The 17,772-nt window shown below is 39.1% G+C and overlaps 1 protein-coding gene across 6 annotated transcripts in view; it reads left to right on the plus strand.

Annotated features, from left to right (window-relative positions):
* The window catches only part of LDB3 (LIM domain binding 3), a 121,004-nt gene that overhangs the window by 2,885 nt on the left and 100,347 nt on the right, over positions 1 to 17,772 (plus strand). For 4 of the 6 annotated variants that reach the window (XM_027698649.1, XM_027698651.1, XM_027698653.1 and 1 more), the window contains exon 1: positions 3,081 to 3,302. In XM_027698649.1, coding sequence (XP_027554450.1) covers positions 3,210 to 3,302 — 93 coding nt within the window. In that variant the 5' untranslated portion in view covers positions 3,081 to 3,209. The other 2 variants (XM_027698652.1, XM_027698650.1) reach the window with 2 other exon arrangements.

A 17,772-nucleotide genomic window follows, 5' to 3' on the forward strand; every position in this document is an offset into this window, starting at 1 on the left:
GGGACGGGGCAGGGCCTGGTGAGCTCTGGACAATTCTCTGCTTTGATATGTGTGGAGAAAATGTCACCCTGCTCCTGGAATACGTTTTTTGTTTAAATGTCACTCCTTACATCAGTGACCTCATCTGACTCAGCATAGCTTCTCTCTGAAGGGAGGGAGCTATGAGCAAATCAGATTTTGACATGGCAGGAGAATGTAGGGAAGAAGGCACACCAAGAGAAACAAAATACTGTTATCTGAGCAAACAAAAAATGAGTTTTGGAACAGTCTAACAGGCAGTTATGTAAAGCAACTAAAACCTAATCTAAACATCACAAGCCTCTGAAAAACAAGGGGACTGTCTATTATGTACACACAGTTTATTGCAACCTCAGGTTTCCCAGAAGGTGTTGCTGAGATTTGTGCTGATAGCTGTGATGACACTGTACCTGCTGCCCTTTTAAAAACAGGGTGGGGTTGAACTAGCCATCTGGGTGGATCACCAGCTTTCTTATTTAGAGGCTCATTGTATTGAAGGTCTGTAGAAAGTGAGACCTGTGCTAAATGTCCCTAACAAATGGAGCTGTGACCACACCATGAGCTTCTGTAGCATTTTAACTTCATTATTAAGCACAGAACTTTCTCCAGGCAGGCAGAGGGGATACAGACACAGGAGGGAAACGACTTACAGAGGCCTGGAGAAAGAAAACTGTGGAATGTTTTTTTCTCCAAATTGCGCCTGGTAGTGATAGAGCTGTGGTCCTGTGGTGTTGAAGGGGAATGTTGGCCAGGACTCTGGCATATCCTCTCCACTTTCCTTTTAAAAGTGCCAAGCTATGCTGGACATTCATGCAGACACAGACAGAAACCAAAGGAGTAGGAACAAGTGACCTTAGTTTAACATTTCATTCAAATGACAGAGCCCCTAATGAGATTCCCACTCTAGTTTCTTAGCACACCACCCAGCCTGAAGGATCTCTCAGATCCTTTCAGATGTCCTAAACTGATAAGGGAATGGCATGTTACAGATGTGAAAGTAGGACAGAAACACATAGTGTTTGATTAAACAGCATCTCTGTTTCTTAATTCTTAGCTCTGTTCAGCTTGCTGTGCAATTTTATTCTGTTCTGGGTTCTGTTCCCCCCTCCCCCTTTTTAAATCTTTTTTTTCTATGAATGACTGAAGGTTTAGGTATCAGAAGGTAACATGCACAGAATTTACAGTCCATAAAACTGTAACTTTTCTTCTAATACCTATTTAGGTGATACTGTCTTTACTAGTGAAGCCATAACTTGCTATGTTTATGTTACTCCTAGTAAAGAGTTCTGTTCTCCTGAACCCTTTAAATGGAGCCAAGAAAGGGCACTAAACCAGCATCAATTCTTAGGAAAAGGAGAGAAATACTGCAATGAGCATTCATCTTCAAACTTGGGTGACATAGGACTTTCTAAAAAAAAAAATAAATTCAGTACTAGATAAACTGGCAGGCCCAGAAATTCTGCCATTTGAAGTCCAACAAGTCAGTCTTGTCTCTCCTCAAAGTCATCATCCAAAAATCACTGGTTCTGGACTCACAGAGGACAGGTTATAAATCCTCTTGATGTAAATGTACCTTAGAGGTATTTGTGAGACATCAAAAACCCATCTTCTTCTCAGGCTGTGTCTTGCTATTTGCCTTAGTTTGGGCCAGTTCTGCTGGCTTGGGGTAACTTCCATTTAAATCCAAGTGAAATGCTGTGGTTTAATGTGGATCTCTGGCAAAAAGATATGGTGATATGGTTATATGGTTTAGTCTATGCCGAGATTAATTATTCCCTTGTACAAATGGCTTTTCTGACACTGTGAATACTAAACGGACACTGTATTGCTTCATGATTTTGAAAATTATTGACCATCTCCTCAGATAAAGACTGAGTTCCTGGCACTGCTTGCTCTCTGCCATTTCGCCACCAGATATTTACCGTGTTTTAAGGTAGGTGTATTGGCAGAGTGACCCATTATCAACATTCGAACTCAGCTGCCTCACTCTAGTGCACTGTGTGGTTTTGGTTGTCTTTTGGATCATCAGGGCAGAACTCATGCTTCCCCCCCTGCCACCTTAACATAATGGCAATTTTTTTCTAACCAGAGGATAAAGAAGGATAAATGCTGCAGAGATACAGGAGAGGGCTCCTTGAAATGGGAGAGCAGAAATTTTTTGTTTATATCTGTAGATCTGCCAACAGCTTCTCCCCTTCCCTCATGTCCTCTGCCTTTTAGCAATTTCCAATCTAAGGCAGAAATGCTATCCAGCATTACTGAACAAGGGTTACAGTTTTATGGAAATGCCTAAGAACTGGAATATAAACTATGAAAAAATCAAGGAATAAATTAAGAAAGCAGTTGGCTAACTATTTGTATTCTTAGCCTTTCATTTAAGTGTCATGCCTTTAGAAGACTTGTATTGAAATGACGAGACAGGTATGTAGTGAAACTATGCTTTTGCCACAGAAATTAAATGCTGATTAGAAGTATCTCATGATACATCTTTCTGCATTCAGAGAGAATAAATTTTAATTTTCCCTTGAGAAAGCAAGGGCTGTGGAACCAAGAGCCAAACACGAAGTTGTGGGGCCTTTTTGTGATGCTAAAACTTTTTTCAGTTTAACAAACTATTGCAAAGGAAGGTAAACACTTTTTTGGTGCCTTTCCTGCTACATAAAGTAAGATCTATGTAAAAGGAACTCGCTTGTAGTATATTATATGTCACAATGCAATAAACATTTGCTGAAGCAGAATTTAAAAATAGCTCTGTAGTTGTTAACAGGTTAGTGAAGAGATTTGGGTGTTTGGGATTTTAGCATTGGATTTTGTTTGCTTGTTTTATTAAAACATGTGTTTTGTCCATAAAGGAACTGGGCAGGACGAGGGGCTTCAGGAGCCTAGAAAGATCTGTCCCCTTTCCTGAGGACTATATTAGATCTCTGAGTCATGAAGTCTTTGCATAGTAGGTGTCTGGTTACAAACCTTTTATGGGCCCTGCTCAGCTGGGATATCAGCATCTGCATTATAGCTCCCATCTATTCTTAGGTGGTATCAGAGCACGACTGAACAGGCAAGGCAGAAAGAGAATTGCTTGCGTTACGTAAAACTCTTCCCTCTTCTCATTCTGTTGTTTTCACACTTCTCTCTGTCCACCCCATCCTTGTGTTCTGCAGTGCCTTCTTGTTGTGTGGTGAAAGCAGCACACAATGGCTTACAGCGTGACTCTGAACGGACCTGGACCGTGGGGCTTCCGACTGCAAGGGGGCAAGGACTTCAACATGCCCTTGACCATCTCCAGAGTAAGTGTGCAAAAAACCTTGTTGAGCTTGTTTAGGTTGGAAAATAGCAGTCACATGCACACTCTGACTAGCAAAATAGAGGATCTTTGCACCTAGGTGTGAATCAAGAGAATATAATGTGGACTTTAAATATACCTGTTAAAGTACAACCTGGCATGGTTTATGCCTCAGGAAGACAGTTCTGGTTAGTATATTTTTGTGAATGGTGATACTCTCTCTCTTAAATGAGCTTCCAGTTCTATATTGTACAGTGTTGTCTCTTTTTCTGCTGCCTATTTGAGGGGAAGGGAGTAGAAGAACTATGAATGAGAATATAGATTATGTTTCTAGAAAATAAGCATGTGACTGCTTGTAAACTTGTGAAGTCAGGTGTTAAAACTGGACAAAGACAGGGATATGTGTCCCTTCCTGTGAGGGGGTGCAATAATTGGATAAAAATTCAATATGTCAAGCAGAAGACTCAATAGTGCTTAAAATACAGTCTTAAATTATGCAGAAGCCTTCCATTTGCAGCTGACAAACAGCATGTGATTTAATAATTAATTACCTGGTGCATCTGTCAATTACAGATGAGTCCATTTATTTCCTAGCTGCCTTTTTTCCTTCCTTCCCCTTAAAGCATTATTTTAAGGTGTTGCACTTGAGTACTCTTATGATCTGAATTAGCTCAGTTTCTTAAAAGTTTTTAACATTGGATGGTTTTCAGGAAACTTGATTTTCCCTTACCTACCCTTCTCTTATCAGATAGTTCTGTGTAACTTCTGGTAGCTCCCTTCTCTTTTTCTTTTTCTTCTTCTTTTTTTTTCTTTTTTTTTTTTTGTTTGTTTAGGGGTTTTTTTGTTGGTTTTTTTGTTTTGTTTTTATTTTTGTTTTTGTTTTCTTCTTTCTGACAGTCTCAAATCTGCTCCAGAATGTTCAGATCTCTTTAGAGAAGTCTTGGTTCCTCTACAAATCACCTGCAGAAAGCTTATTTTGCAGTGACAAGAGAGGTTACTTACATAACAGTGTTTAAAGGAATACCAGAATGATTTAATCAGACAAACAAGTGGAATGCAAACAAAAGGTCTGCTCCACTGGGAAAAAAAAGAAAAAAGAAAAGAAAAAAAGCCACCTACACTACTTTTAAAAACTGTGTTGGGTTTTTTTCATAATGAAAAAATACAATCTGTTAAGTTGTGGGTACAAAATTGGTATCTCTGCAACAATCGTGATTCAGAGTCGATCAGTGAGCTTCTGAAATCTTAACTATGCTTTTTCATATTCACCCTATGAAGCTTTGTATCATTTGGTCTCCCTTGTTCTTATGCACATTAGCCCTTTCTCGGAAGACAGAGCTGCATTTACCTTTATTATTAAGGCCTATGATGATGAGAGGACCTTTTCAGAACTCCTTTTGCAGAAACAGTGCAGTAACTGCCAAGAAGGATGTTTGGTCAGTATTATTGAAAGCAAGCAAGTAGAAGACAACCTAAAATACTCCCTGCCCACAAAAATAAACTCACTTCATGAACTCAGATTAATTTCACTTGTAAATAGTGTTGGTCTTTCTTTTCCTATCTCACCCAAGGTAAGTACAGAGAGGTGCCAACATATTTCTGCAGTCATTTTCATGACACTTTGCAGCCTGACAGTCATACCTAGAGGCTGTCAGTCGAGGGCTGTGGCACTTGGACTGTGTATGACACAATCAGTAATGAAAAGCCAGTTGTTTCCCAAATAACTCATTGTCTCATATTGTAATTTATTAAAGTGTAAACTCTATGCCCAAAGGCTGTATGATTCTCATGGGGCTTTTGAGACCATATGAGGAGCAGGAGTGAAACTACAATGGCTGAATTCCCAGAGGTGTGGAGGAATTACCTCTTCCCACAGCTGACTGCTTTCCCAGCAGTAGCAGTGTCAGAAAGCACTGCTAAATGTTTGGAACTCTTTCCCAGTGAGGCCCAACTTTTAGCTGGGACTACTGATTTGGGATGGGACTGGATTTTGTATCCTGCCTTATGAGGGGAAAGCATACATACAAGAATGAACACAGCCACTTTCAGGGCAAGCTGGGATAGTAATGCCTGCTGTTTGTGATGTTTTTAATTGGAACACCGTGTAATACATGGCTTTTGATGGTAATAGTGTATGTTTTTCTTTAGCATCTTTCACATAAATATATCTCAAAATAGATCCAATATTCCCCTTAATCAGAAATTTGCAATCATAAGGGAGTTGAGGTGTGAACTTAGCCATAATTGCAATCTTATCATGGGGGAAAAGAAAATCTGTGCTTACATTCTCAAGATATTCTTGGGGGGCAATGGAGGGGAAGATAACTGGGAGAAAAATCCCTTTCTTGGAAGAGGGATACAGCTTTAAATGTTGCTGGTGGATGCTGTACACTTATCTATGGACTGGTTTTGATCCACAGCTACCCCGAGATGAGATATGACTTTCTATGTGCAAGATGAGTCCTAAACCCCAAACACTTCAACTTAAAGGGTCTTGTAATTGCTTTTACTACCAGATGTCCCATGGCCCTTTTACCTGTATAGGTGCAGTGTCCCACATGCAGACACCTCATTACACTCCATCTGCCCCCGAGCAATTAACCTGGCTGTGGGTGGGCCACAGAAAACAAAAAGGACCATCCTTTTTCAGGAAGGCTCTGTGGTCTTCTGTCATGCTGCAAGACAGTTGCTTCTGAGCTCCTGAGAAAGATGATGGCAACAGTTGAACACAGTGGGATGGTTCATCCCATCTATAGTATTATGCCAACATGTTTCCAAGGACCTTCCCAAAAGAGGGTGCTAATGTTATGCCATAATGAAACTGGCCCATGCATAGACATAAAGTGGGCACCCTGGACTTGGAACTAGAGCTGTGGCTTAGCTGTCTGTTCACCTGCACTCTGTAAGCCAGTCCTATACAATTCCCACCCATCTTGCACTTTACCTGAGGACCAGGAGAGAAATCCTGAAGGTCTTTGAAACCTAGTGACAAAAGCACAATACAAGATTGTGGCATTGCTAATGCTTCTGCTCAGGAAAAATGCTCTTAAAACAGTGGACAAGGAAGGGAATTCCTCAGAGCTGTTTGGCACAACAGTTCACTTTAAAAAGGAATCTTTAAAGTGATGTCTGAGATGCTGTATTTTCTTGCCTTCTGGTAGGTCCAGGTGATCAACTCATTGCTGAATAGTCAACAGCATAAGGCACAGGACTCAGTCAGTCAGCTGGGTGACAGGTGAAGATGTGTTCCTCTGAAATGGATTGTTCTGCTTATCTGTTTTTTATCTAAAAATAAATGCCTGACTAACATAGTGGGTGGGGACAAGAAAAGAGGAGACAAAGACAAGTAGGGGAAGAGTTAAGGTCATTCTGAAGCTTTTACACTCCTTTAACCATGGCATTGGAAAATAATCTGTGAAGATTTTGAAACTATTATTTCAATCCCCACCCTGCATACCATCCTACCCTCTAGAAAAATCCTGTGATAAGATGTCAAATTCTGTCATGAGATGTCATGGACAGGTAGCAGAGGTAGGAAAACAGTATTGACAGACTTTTAGTAAAGCTGAGCATCTGTCAGCCCCGCTGAAATGAATGAGACTTGCAGGTTGTTGGCAAAGCTAAGAGCTGTCACCAGTGGCATGATCACACACATAAATCTGGTCTTTCCAAACTGACGTGGGCAGCAAAGCCGTTTATGTTCTCCTACTGCTTGCATGGACTGTCTGGAAGCAAGCAGAATTCATTAATTTTACAGACCTAATCCTTTGTAAGAAGGCTTTTGGACATAGTTAATTATCTAAGTGCTCTGTTGCCGTGTTACCTAAGATGGTACAATTGTACATGGTTGGATGCAACAGCAGAACCTCTCCACGTGTTTCTGAATGTTTATTGCCGAACGGTAAATTTTCTAGTGGGACAGACTGGCTTGCAGGGGATGCAATGAGCTGAAAGGTGTGCAGGAACTATCATCATCTGAGGTAATGGAAATATTATCTAGAACACTGTGGTAACTCATGACTGGTATATTCTTTTTGTGATTATCCATAGTTTTGTACTTCCTAGTAGAGAGGTTTTTAGTTGCTTGGGTTCCAAATCATAAGTCAGAACCTGAAGCAGAAGGAGATAATGTTTAAACAAAACAAAAGCGTTCAAGAACTCTTTTTCTTTATTTGATTAAGGGAGGAAAAAGCTGAAATATGATGATGATGTAACCACAGTGAGGGGAAACAGCAAACACTATTATGAAAAAATTTGAAATAGCTGATCTGTATGCTTACTCTGATACAAGCAGCCTGAAACTGCTCTTCAATGCTGGGGGAAACCCCTGGTCTAGCATTTTGCATTCTGTCTCTGCAGGAGCAGGAAGGTTTTTCTCACAGTTGTTAGACTCTTTCCTTTCATCAGCATCCCTTCCTGATTGCTTCCTGTCCCTCCTCCACTCCCTAGCATACATATGTCAGCCTCTGGCTGTGACTGCCTTTGCTTTAGAGGAGCTATGTGAGAGTACTCATTTCCTGTGGGCTATTGCATATCAGTGCCTTACAACAGACAAGTGATGGGGGAAGGTAGTCCCTCTACTTTTATTTTTCTATTCTTGAAAGCAGGGAAACCTCAAATGATCTGGGTCAGGCTCTAAGCATTCTGCAACTGTCACTTAAATGGCCATGTGGTGCTGTACATAAATTATAATAAGAATGCAGTTTACCTCTATTGACTGAACCGAAGCAATTTAACAAGTTCACTTGAAATGCTGATCCCACATCACCTCTGGTGAATCGGACTGCTGAGCAGTTGTCCTACAGCTACAGCTGCAACTTTGAGAGGTGTTTTTTTCATCTCTAAACAGGAAGCCCTTCACAATACCAAAAGCCACAGATTATTGTTTGTAATTGTTGATATTCTACTAAACAAACAGGTAAGTCTCATGTCCTCTGAAAGTCTTCCTCTTTAACTACTATGCAGTAGAGATGTTTCTTTTTTTCCCCCAAAGTTCAAATGACTGAGTCAACTTCTGAGAAGGGAGTGGGCCATTTAATATAATGACTGTCTTATGTCTAGATAAACTGTAGTAATTTCTTATGCCTGAGCAGTCACATTCTTCCAGTCTTGTTACAGTTTAACTCAAAATAGTTCCTTGTGAGAGAAAAATTAAATACTTCTAGGCTGGCTTTTAAGAACACTCCAAAACTTTCCTATCTCTTTTTTGATAAAACAACTATTCTGTGGGCATCAGCATTTTAATTTGTAGATCACTTCTTGAGCAACAGTCACCCTATCTGCAGTTACAGCATTCCGAATTCTATTGCATCCAACTATTTGTTATTTGTGCAGATGTGTCAGTATCATGAGAGTTCTAGTTACTTTAGGTGATGTGTTTGCTTTCAAACAAATTTACAAGCCAATTCTTGTGTGTTTACAGCTACAGTTATCAGAAGTTATTGTATTTCTGGGAGCCTGAACCCTACAAGTAACTCCTCAGCCTCCTGATTTGGTATTGTTTATTTGAGACGTTCCAGTAGTCAGCATCTGTACTATAAATGGCAGATCAGTATACAGGGCATTTGTATGCTAAGGTTGCATGTCTAATCAAATACGACAAAATAGCTTTCAGGAAGGATGTGGAGCTAACTACAGCTTTTGGTCAAATGATTTCTCTTTTAAATCAAGTAGGTACTTGGAACAGCAAGGCAGCCCCTCTTACCTGTTTGTGATTAAAGTAATCACTAAATACTAAGTCCACTGCTGAAGGTCAGGGTATATAAGGAGTATTATGTACTCTGCACAGTGCCTATGCAAAAATCATCTGTTTAAGGTTGTGTTCTGCAATTCTATCCTTGTTTTGAATTTCAGGAGAAACATTTAGCCCTGTTAGAATATAGGCCAGATTAATATGAGTAATGGCCTATAGTAGCTGAGGTACTGTCTTAAATGATGTTACATCATCAAACCTGCTGCTCTGACTGCTCTGACACATAATACATAACCTGTGGGTTTGAAGCCCTTTCATTATTTCGCCTGCTAAATGCAGCTCTTTTCTTTGGGCTTGATTGTATCTGAGTCATCAATACCCATGTGGCATTATCCATGAAAAGAGCTCAGTGTATGAAATAACAGTGCTGAATGGCAACTATGCAATTGCCAGTTATAAAGTGACTTTGCAGCTTTCTTCCCTGCAAAAGGAAGGGGAATGTAACCCTTCCTTTGACCAGGAGGTTAGCTGTGAGAAACTTTGGCCCAAGACTGGTAAGAAACTGAGAAGTTCACAAGTCAGGATAACAGTAGTTATTGTGGTTTTATGGAGGAGGAGGAGGAGAAGGTTTCTTAACCTGAGGAAACAGATCCACAACTCAAATGGGTTATGTTCCTTTTTCTCTTGTTTTAACATTTAACAGTGCTGCCTAGCAACTGGATAGTCTGGTCTGACAAATTGCTCGGCTTTTGGCCTAGAGTTTATTTATTTGAGAATACAGTTCATGTGGTATTTCAGGAAGTCTTCAGATTTACAGGATTATTATTAAAGTTAATAATTTTGCAGATCTTTTAGGACCAGTAAACACATCAGGAAGTAACAATTAAATTCTGAATTTAAAGCTGCTGAACTGTTTGTGCTTTATAATTAAAATGCACAATAAGCCTTTTTTCAGGTAGAACTTTTTATTAGTGTCTGATGTCTGAACTCTGTGAATGACTGTCTTAATAACACAGCAGATAACTGTCATTAGCTCCATTCTGAATACATTTTTGCAAAATGTTCTCCAGCCAGTGGAACACAAAGAGAAATTAGCTCTGCAAATATGTTAGCATTAACTCTCTATTCTAGCAGCAACAGTTCCCATCTGGTCACCGTTGTTATCTAATGAGTAGCATAAAGTGTATGTTATTTTATAACTATCTAAAATGTGGGTATTTAAAAAGAGAACAACAACTCAAACCCTAACTAGCACTGTGAAAGTATGAAAATGCTGTACAAAATGGAATGGCCTTCACCATAATCTAGATTCCATAGTGGACTTGGAGCTAGCTTAGAGCACAATTTCATGTAGCTGATCTTTATGTAACTAGAAATTTCTGCACATAGATACCTGGGGTGCCACCATTTTAATGCCTGATATAACATTAAATGGTGTCCAATATAACATGAGATACTGCTCTTCTTTTTTCGCTGATTTTAATTGCAAGATTAGCCAGATGATCAATGTGTAAGTAAATTATTAATCTCATTAAAGATCATGAGAAGGGGAGAGGAAGGAGGGAAATTTCTGCTGCACATGGTAAAAAATCAATTGCAACTGCAAGCCTTGGGGAAATAAATGAATTTAAAACATTGTCCGGCAATGTCAGCAGTAGTATGTTGAAATGAATAATGCTAATTGAAAAAGAATGGCTTTTATACAGCATGTTAAAGAGCTGTTTCTTCTGTACCAGTGTAATTAAAGCCTTAATAAAAAGCTTACCTGAGAACAAAATCTTAGAAGAGGCTTTTTGTTACAGTTGTCTATATTCCTAAATCCTAATTTGATAAAAGTAAGCTATGATATTTCATAAATGGCATTTCATACAGAATTTCATTCTTGCTGGTACCGAGTGAGGACAAGGCCTTCTGTTCAGGCACATTGCGTTGATCCATAATTTACATTAGATAAAAGCAAACAGATATCACCTGTCAAAATGTGCTACATAGCTGATGATAAAAAAAGTTTATTTTACTTAGCTGCTATCATAACCTCAGGTCCTAAAAAAAATAAAGCTTGACTATATGAAGCTGGCTCTGAAGCTCAATTCAGCCTTACTGTTGGATATCCTTTGGAAACAGTTCTAAAAACTTCCATGTTTTTCAGACCAATGAAGAATATAATATTTCCCCCAAATGTAAAGCTGTTTGTGTTCTTCTGAGAGATTTTCAGGAAAATACCAATAAATAATAAACCCAATAATAATACCCAATAAACAGGGAGAAGACAGTATCTGGAATGAAATACCCTGAAAAAAATTCATTTTTAGCTTACGAATGGCTCCACATGACATCTTGAATGGGCTTCATACAAGGTGACTCCTCTTTCTATTAGTGGTGGCTAGAAGCCATTTTCCCAAAAAGTCAATGAGATCTTGCTCTTCTTTTAGGAAGATCTAATGGGTCAAATGTCTTAACGGCATGCAAATCCCCTGACGAGGGTAGAGTTACTTTCTGCACCTCCCACATGCGTGGCTGGTGTTGTGATCATCTGTGCCACAGGTGTTCAGTGCCTGGACACTGCATAAATAGGTTTTAACCTTTCTCCAAAATCCTTCAAAATAAACTTGATTTGTGGCAATGGCAGCTGAGGATTAGGAGAAACACAGCCTTTCAATATGTTCCCACCATACTCCCACCTTTCCCTTGCTCAGAGTCCAAATTCCAGCCACTGGGCTATTTTGGCCCCCTTGCCTCTCTTGCTTAGCCATACTTGTTAATACAGATATAACCACTTATTAAAAGTAACAGGCTTAATGACACATGCTTACTAGAAACAACTGATGGGTTCTCAATTTAAAGCCAGCATTAGTGACAATTAGTCTTTGTGGCATGAATAAAAATATTTGTAGTGCATTGTAGTACTTACTATACCTGGTTAGGGTGCCACGTACACTCTTGAGAAGCCTCTGTGGGACTCTCATGCTATATTTAAAGCATCCTGTAACTTAGGAAGCTATTTTGAATTGGAAGCTATGCTACATTTACCTCAAGCTTCTGGAATGGGACATCGTATCCAAAACTCCAAAAATACTACGTGTAACCCCAGATTCCGGTACCTAGTGCCAAATTGGAATGTTCTGGTATTAGGGTGAATTTGGGTTGCCTTTTCTTGATCCTGAGGGCCACTGGGACCGTCCTGCTCTATTTGAGAATGTCAGCATTCTCTCCTTACCTAGTCATAGCTGGTTCAAAAATGGCCAAGGGCAGTTGGTACTATGTCAGGTGTTTAAAAAACAAATAGGCAGCCAAAACAAGATGTTCTTTTTCATCAGCATTGGCTAAGGTTAACTGTTGTAGGAAATAAATGGATAGTCTTTCTGCTAATTTTTTTACAGGAATTGCAAAATACAAGTACCTTCCTCACCTACTGTCAAAACTGCTTTCCTGTCTAAAAGATTCTTATCTCACTTGTTTGCTTAAATTATCTAACAAATTATTCAAGATAAAATCCTTTTGTCAACTGCATGGGGTGGGATGGGTGAGGATCTCTCTATTACATGTGTGCTTTGCTTTCTTGATGACAAGAAGTGGTCAGCAGTCTGTAAGCATCATAGATTGCGTGAATGACAAACAAAACCTATTTGAACAGCAATTTCTTCTCAGTTTAATTGCCTGCTGCTTGGTACTGCTTCTTTTCGGTGCAACACTTCTCAAAATGCAGTGTGTGCTGTTTTGGCACATAGTTGTCGGTAGCTCAGGATGAGTGTGCAGAGCTGTGGGTAGGAGAGTGTTGACACCTGACAGGAAGAGGGAGCAGATTATTGGGGTGCCAGAATTGTTTGGCTGTTTCATCTCTTCTGAGGGGGGCATCGTCTCACTCTTGAGAACTGTGTGCCTTGGTTGTAGCAGGCAGCTGCGAGGACAAGTACTGATATTGGCATGGTCATAACGTTGGCTCTTGCCATTCACCTTCGCTCCACGTGGGATGGTTCTCTGCTGTCTCCTCCTTCCATATGCCTGGGATGTGGCCTTCCTCCCCTGCTTGCCTTCCCTTGCACTACTCCCACACATTTTATCTCATCAAAGTCTGCTATCCTTTCTTTGCTCCCAGCTTTCCATGATGTTCAGATTAAGTGCACTGAGGGTGGAGGAGCAAAGAGATGAAGACAGCATTTGGAAAGTGAAAGTTACAGACCCTTCCACAGGGTGTTAAAATATCTTATAGAACAGTAAAGGGAAAGGAAGAATATACAGGTTGTACATGTAGATGTGCAGGAAGGAGCTGGCTAAATATGGGACCTCATGGAAGTTCATAACTGCTGTGTGTGAAGCTGTGGAGTTTCCTGTTTCTCTGATTACATGTGTTGCTATATTAAATAGTCTTCTTTAGCCTGTGTTGAGGAACTCACGCTGCAACTAATATCAATATAAATTCTGTGTTGAGAATATCTGCTCTGAACATTCCTGGAAGATACTTTCTTCCCTTTACAGTCACACATCCTGTAGTCCACAAAAGGATGGTTTTGTCCTGCTCATCAGTAATTCCCTTTTCCTATATATCTATGCTTAAGTTTCTGCAGAGCTTTGCTTCCTCACCCTGCAAAATATAATTTTAGAATGTAATCTCCAACTTCGTATGTGAAGAAAATATGCTGAACATAGTAAGATATATTACTTCTTTAAAAAAAAAAAAAACAAGCAGATATTGATTATAAGCAAGTTCTTCATGGCAAAACATGGAAATATATGCATCATTTCCAAGCCTATGTTGTATCTTCTGAGGCTAACATCACTTACTTGATTAAATTTCTAGAAAACATTCTTTAGATGACCTAAAGAAATAGGCAAGTGGATAAAAGAGTTTTTTAAAAAATTCCACCCTGTAGAGTAACAGAAGCTTTTGTGGAAAATGTGCCTTGTGAAGATGTATGTGTGTGTCCTAAATGGCAATGGAGAGAGCCCCAGTGACTCACATCAAAAAGGTCTGGATCTTCAACTAATACAGATCTAGTATTCCTTCTTTTACACAACATGATTCTGTGTTTTTTAGCTTTGGGAATCAGAGATGAATAAAGTGGAGGAGGGGGGAGCAGAATAAACCTTCTGTAAGATCTAGAGAATTTGTGAATTAATTCAGTTTTAATTTCAAATCAGTTTTATCTAGACCTAATTCTAATTCCTTTTCTAGGAAGGATGAGAAGAAGCCTAAGGATTGATGATTTACATGAACAGGGTTGCTCTCTGGAAGAATATGAAGTGGGTTTGGTTTTTTCCCCAGTGTGTGTGACTTGCCATGGAGGTTATCCCCAGCTTGTGGGAACATTCCTGGCCTAAAAAAAAGTGATCATCACTTCCACAATATTGCAGACATATTTGCAATATGATTGACAAGATGAGGAGGTGGTATATAATTTCTTGGCATGTCAAGGGACTGGCAGCGAACGAAACCAAAACTAGAACTTAGCTGCTTTATTTATCCCTTGAACAGATGCAGTGCAAACAGCTGCAGCAAGATCTTTTATACATTCCACCCACAATTCCCTGGAGTTCATGTGTCCTAAAGACAACCTGGAAAAGGAGGCAGGACATTCTCTTGTACAGTATTATATTTTATAAGTACAGTGTGAGATGCTGATCCTTCTCATGGGGAAAGAATTCCAAGCTGGATCTGAGTTTCATGCCATTTGATGATATGGGTAGATGTCTTTTGCCACTCAGAGTATTTAGCTCATACACTTAATTTGGGCTCTAACTTTTTTGGTTTATTAAAACTCTTAATAGACCAGGAAACAGCATAAATAAGTAGTTTTATTGTAATTTAACACTTATTTGCCTTATTAACTGGACATTTTATTAGTTGTATCTGAGGAAAGCATCACAAAGAGGACTGGTAAACAATATTACTTGTTTTGTCTCCATTAGGTCTTGATCCTCCTCCACTGGTTTTGCAGAGATTGGATTGGGTTCTGATATTAAATGCACCTCCAAGCTCAGGAGGCCAGGGAAGAGCCCTTGCCATGTAGCTGATTGTTTGACCTTTTTGTTCAGTGTGTAGATAAAGGGTTTAGGTATAAACTTTCCTTGTTGGCACTTAATTTTAGAACATCCACAGTGAATGTTCTGGCCTGGATGCCACAAGGCTTTAGTTTTAATCTTCCCATAAAGTATCTGCTCTCGGCTGCTGTCTGAGGAGAGACTATGTGGCCCATACATCCACACTACTGTGAGACTGCCCTGGGATATACTAACACTGTAAAAAGATATTTAGAAAATACTCTCTAAAATATTATCTTTTTTCCACAGCAGAGAACCCAATTTTAAAGTAGCAAAATATGGATCAGGAACTATTGAGAAAAGCCCCTAAATTGCCAAAGTCATTCTGAAAATAGAGGGTACATGCCATCCTCTGAAGCTGTTCATACCTTTCCACCATTGCAGCAATGACATTAATGTGATACTCAGTAAAAATTAGTTTTCTCAGTGTGTCATAAGAGAAAAGCATTTTTCTGGCTCAGTTCTAATACCTTAAAATTGGTGATGGTGACCACCTTGAGATGGTGAAGTTGAAACATCTAATTGTTTAACACTTATTTGAATATTTTCATATATTTATTGGGTAAAGCCACAATATTAAAAGCTCCAAATCCCTATGTTTATTTGGGTTTTTTAAAATAAATTAAAAGCATGTTTTTTAGAAGATACCAAATCCTGAGAAGAGATGAAAAATGCAGTGACTTGCAATGTCCTTAATACATTTTTAGTTGAGCTTAGTTTTACATTTTTGGCTGGAATGCAAGAAGTGTTCTCCCCATTTTCCCTCCTGAGTGGAATTTTGCATCACTGCCTGTGACCTGTGTATTTATTTTTGGATACAAATGGCCCGCAGAAAAATCTCTCCTGCTTATTTTTTTGGGTACATCTGTGATGAACAGGTACTCTTGATTATATATATGCATATAATATATATGCATATAATAATATATGTAGCTTTTCTTTGTCATTTGATACACCATGACTTGCATTTTACCTAGTTTATCTTGCTTTGATACCAGAATAAGTCAAATCTAGGCTTTTTTGATGGTATCTTTTTACTTTTTGTCCAGTTTCATTCCTTTAATATGCAAGAACATGGAGACTTGAATTGTCCTCCCAACTGTAGTGCTTTGTTTCCTTTTGCTAATGTTTTCATATGCCTCACCTATTTAGACAAAAGTTTTGATGGCTGTGTTTTCTTTTTTGGATGAATTTGCAAAACTTGTTCAGCAGGCTCAGCATTTCCAACTGAACTTTGGGCACTACTGTGACACCAAGGACAAACAGCCATTGGTTTGGCTGTGCCTCTTGACACTTCCCTCTCTTCCTCTGCTGACTTGTATCACTTTGTAGTGCAAGTAGGTTGCACTGTGACAGTCCTCAATTAACTTAGATAACACAACAGAGAGAGCGCCATGGCCTCATGTTTAAGGAGAGCTGCCTATAGGCCGCACTTAAAAATTGATAATATTAATTTTAACCTCTGCTTAGCTTTGAAATATATCTTTTACTTCCTGTAATTGTTGATGTTGTTTTGAAGTGTATTGTCTTTTTCTTTTCTGTTCTTACCTCTGACATGTTCATCATCTGGTTTTTATAGTTAATTTTCATTGCAAAGACTAGTGAGAGAGACTAGGATGGAACTTTATTTTTTTGGTTAAAATATACATTTTCCATTTTGTGATGTGAGAAGACCATGTTACAAGGTATCCTTTTTGTTGGCTTCACTCCAACCCACTGTTATCCGTAGTCTCAGCGTACATGTAACTGCTTCTATCCTCTCAGTAGAAACCAAAGTAACTACAAGACTGAACAAACTGCACAAATACTAGGAATGTAAGCATATAATCGGAGATAGTGAGAGTGTTAGGAAGCATTGTATATAAGGCTGGATATCTAGGATGCATGTGGAAATGACTGGTAATTTTTTCTTTCACCGTCTCTCACTATCAAAACAGTTGGTAATATTCTGCTTGGAATGGGATGGTATTTTGAGCTTTAAGTTTGGATTAAGTAATGTCTAGAGAAAGGCCAGGGTCAAGTCTGACAGGAGAGAGAGCACTGTAAGCCTGTGCACTGGCATGGGACCACAGGAAAGAAGTTTGAAGTCTTGCTTGGCAATTGTCCTTCTGTAACAGTCCTGTTGTTCTGATGAACACAAGATTAATCTATTGTAATTTAAACAAGGAAGTTGGAGAATAAATAGTCCTGCTTCCACTCTGGTGCTTGCTCACAATATTTACATTGGTATTTAAAACAAACATAATTTATTTTGTGTTGCTCTATATGTTATGTTAAATACATTCTGGTGCTGGCAGCAGGAAGAAACATTCCCCAGTAGGGGTAAAAAGCCCCACAACCAAGTAAAAAGATCCAAAAAGTAAATTCCTAATACTGTGAGAAATTATTTGACCTGTAAAGAACCAAAACTATTCAAGTAATAAAAGTTAAGGTAGAATATAATTAAAGAATTCTTTTGGGTTTGGATATTTCAGACTGAGTACTAAGTTGCTGTGACATGCCCAATTCCCAATGTCAAATCTCGTCTTCTCCCCCCCTTCAGTTTTATCAAAGTATGAAAGTCTTGACTGAGTGAGATGCTATTGTTGGCAAGCCTTTGATGGACACTCCTGGAATTTCATTGCAGGAGCCATGACTTCTGTTTTATCTGAAATCTCACTGGCTCTTGATGACAGACAAACTCTGTTTTTAGCATTGCACTGAAGGTCAGGCAAATGACTAGTTTCCAAATAGAGTAACTGAA

The sequence above is a fragment of the Neopelma chrysocephalum genome, unplaced genomic scaffold (assembly GCF_003984885.1).
Source record: "Neopelma chrysocephalum unplaced genomic scaffold, ASM398488v2 Primary Assembly neopelma1_131, whole genome shotgun sequence".
NCBI classification, from domain to species: Eukaryota; Metazoa; Chordata; class Aves; order Passeriformes; family Pipridae; genus Neopelma; species Neopelma chrysocephalum.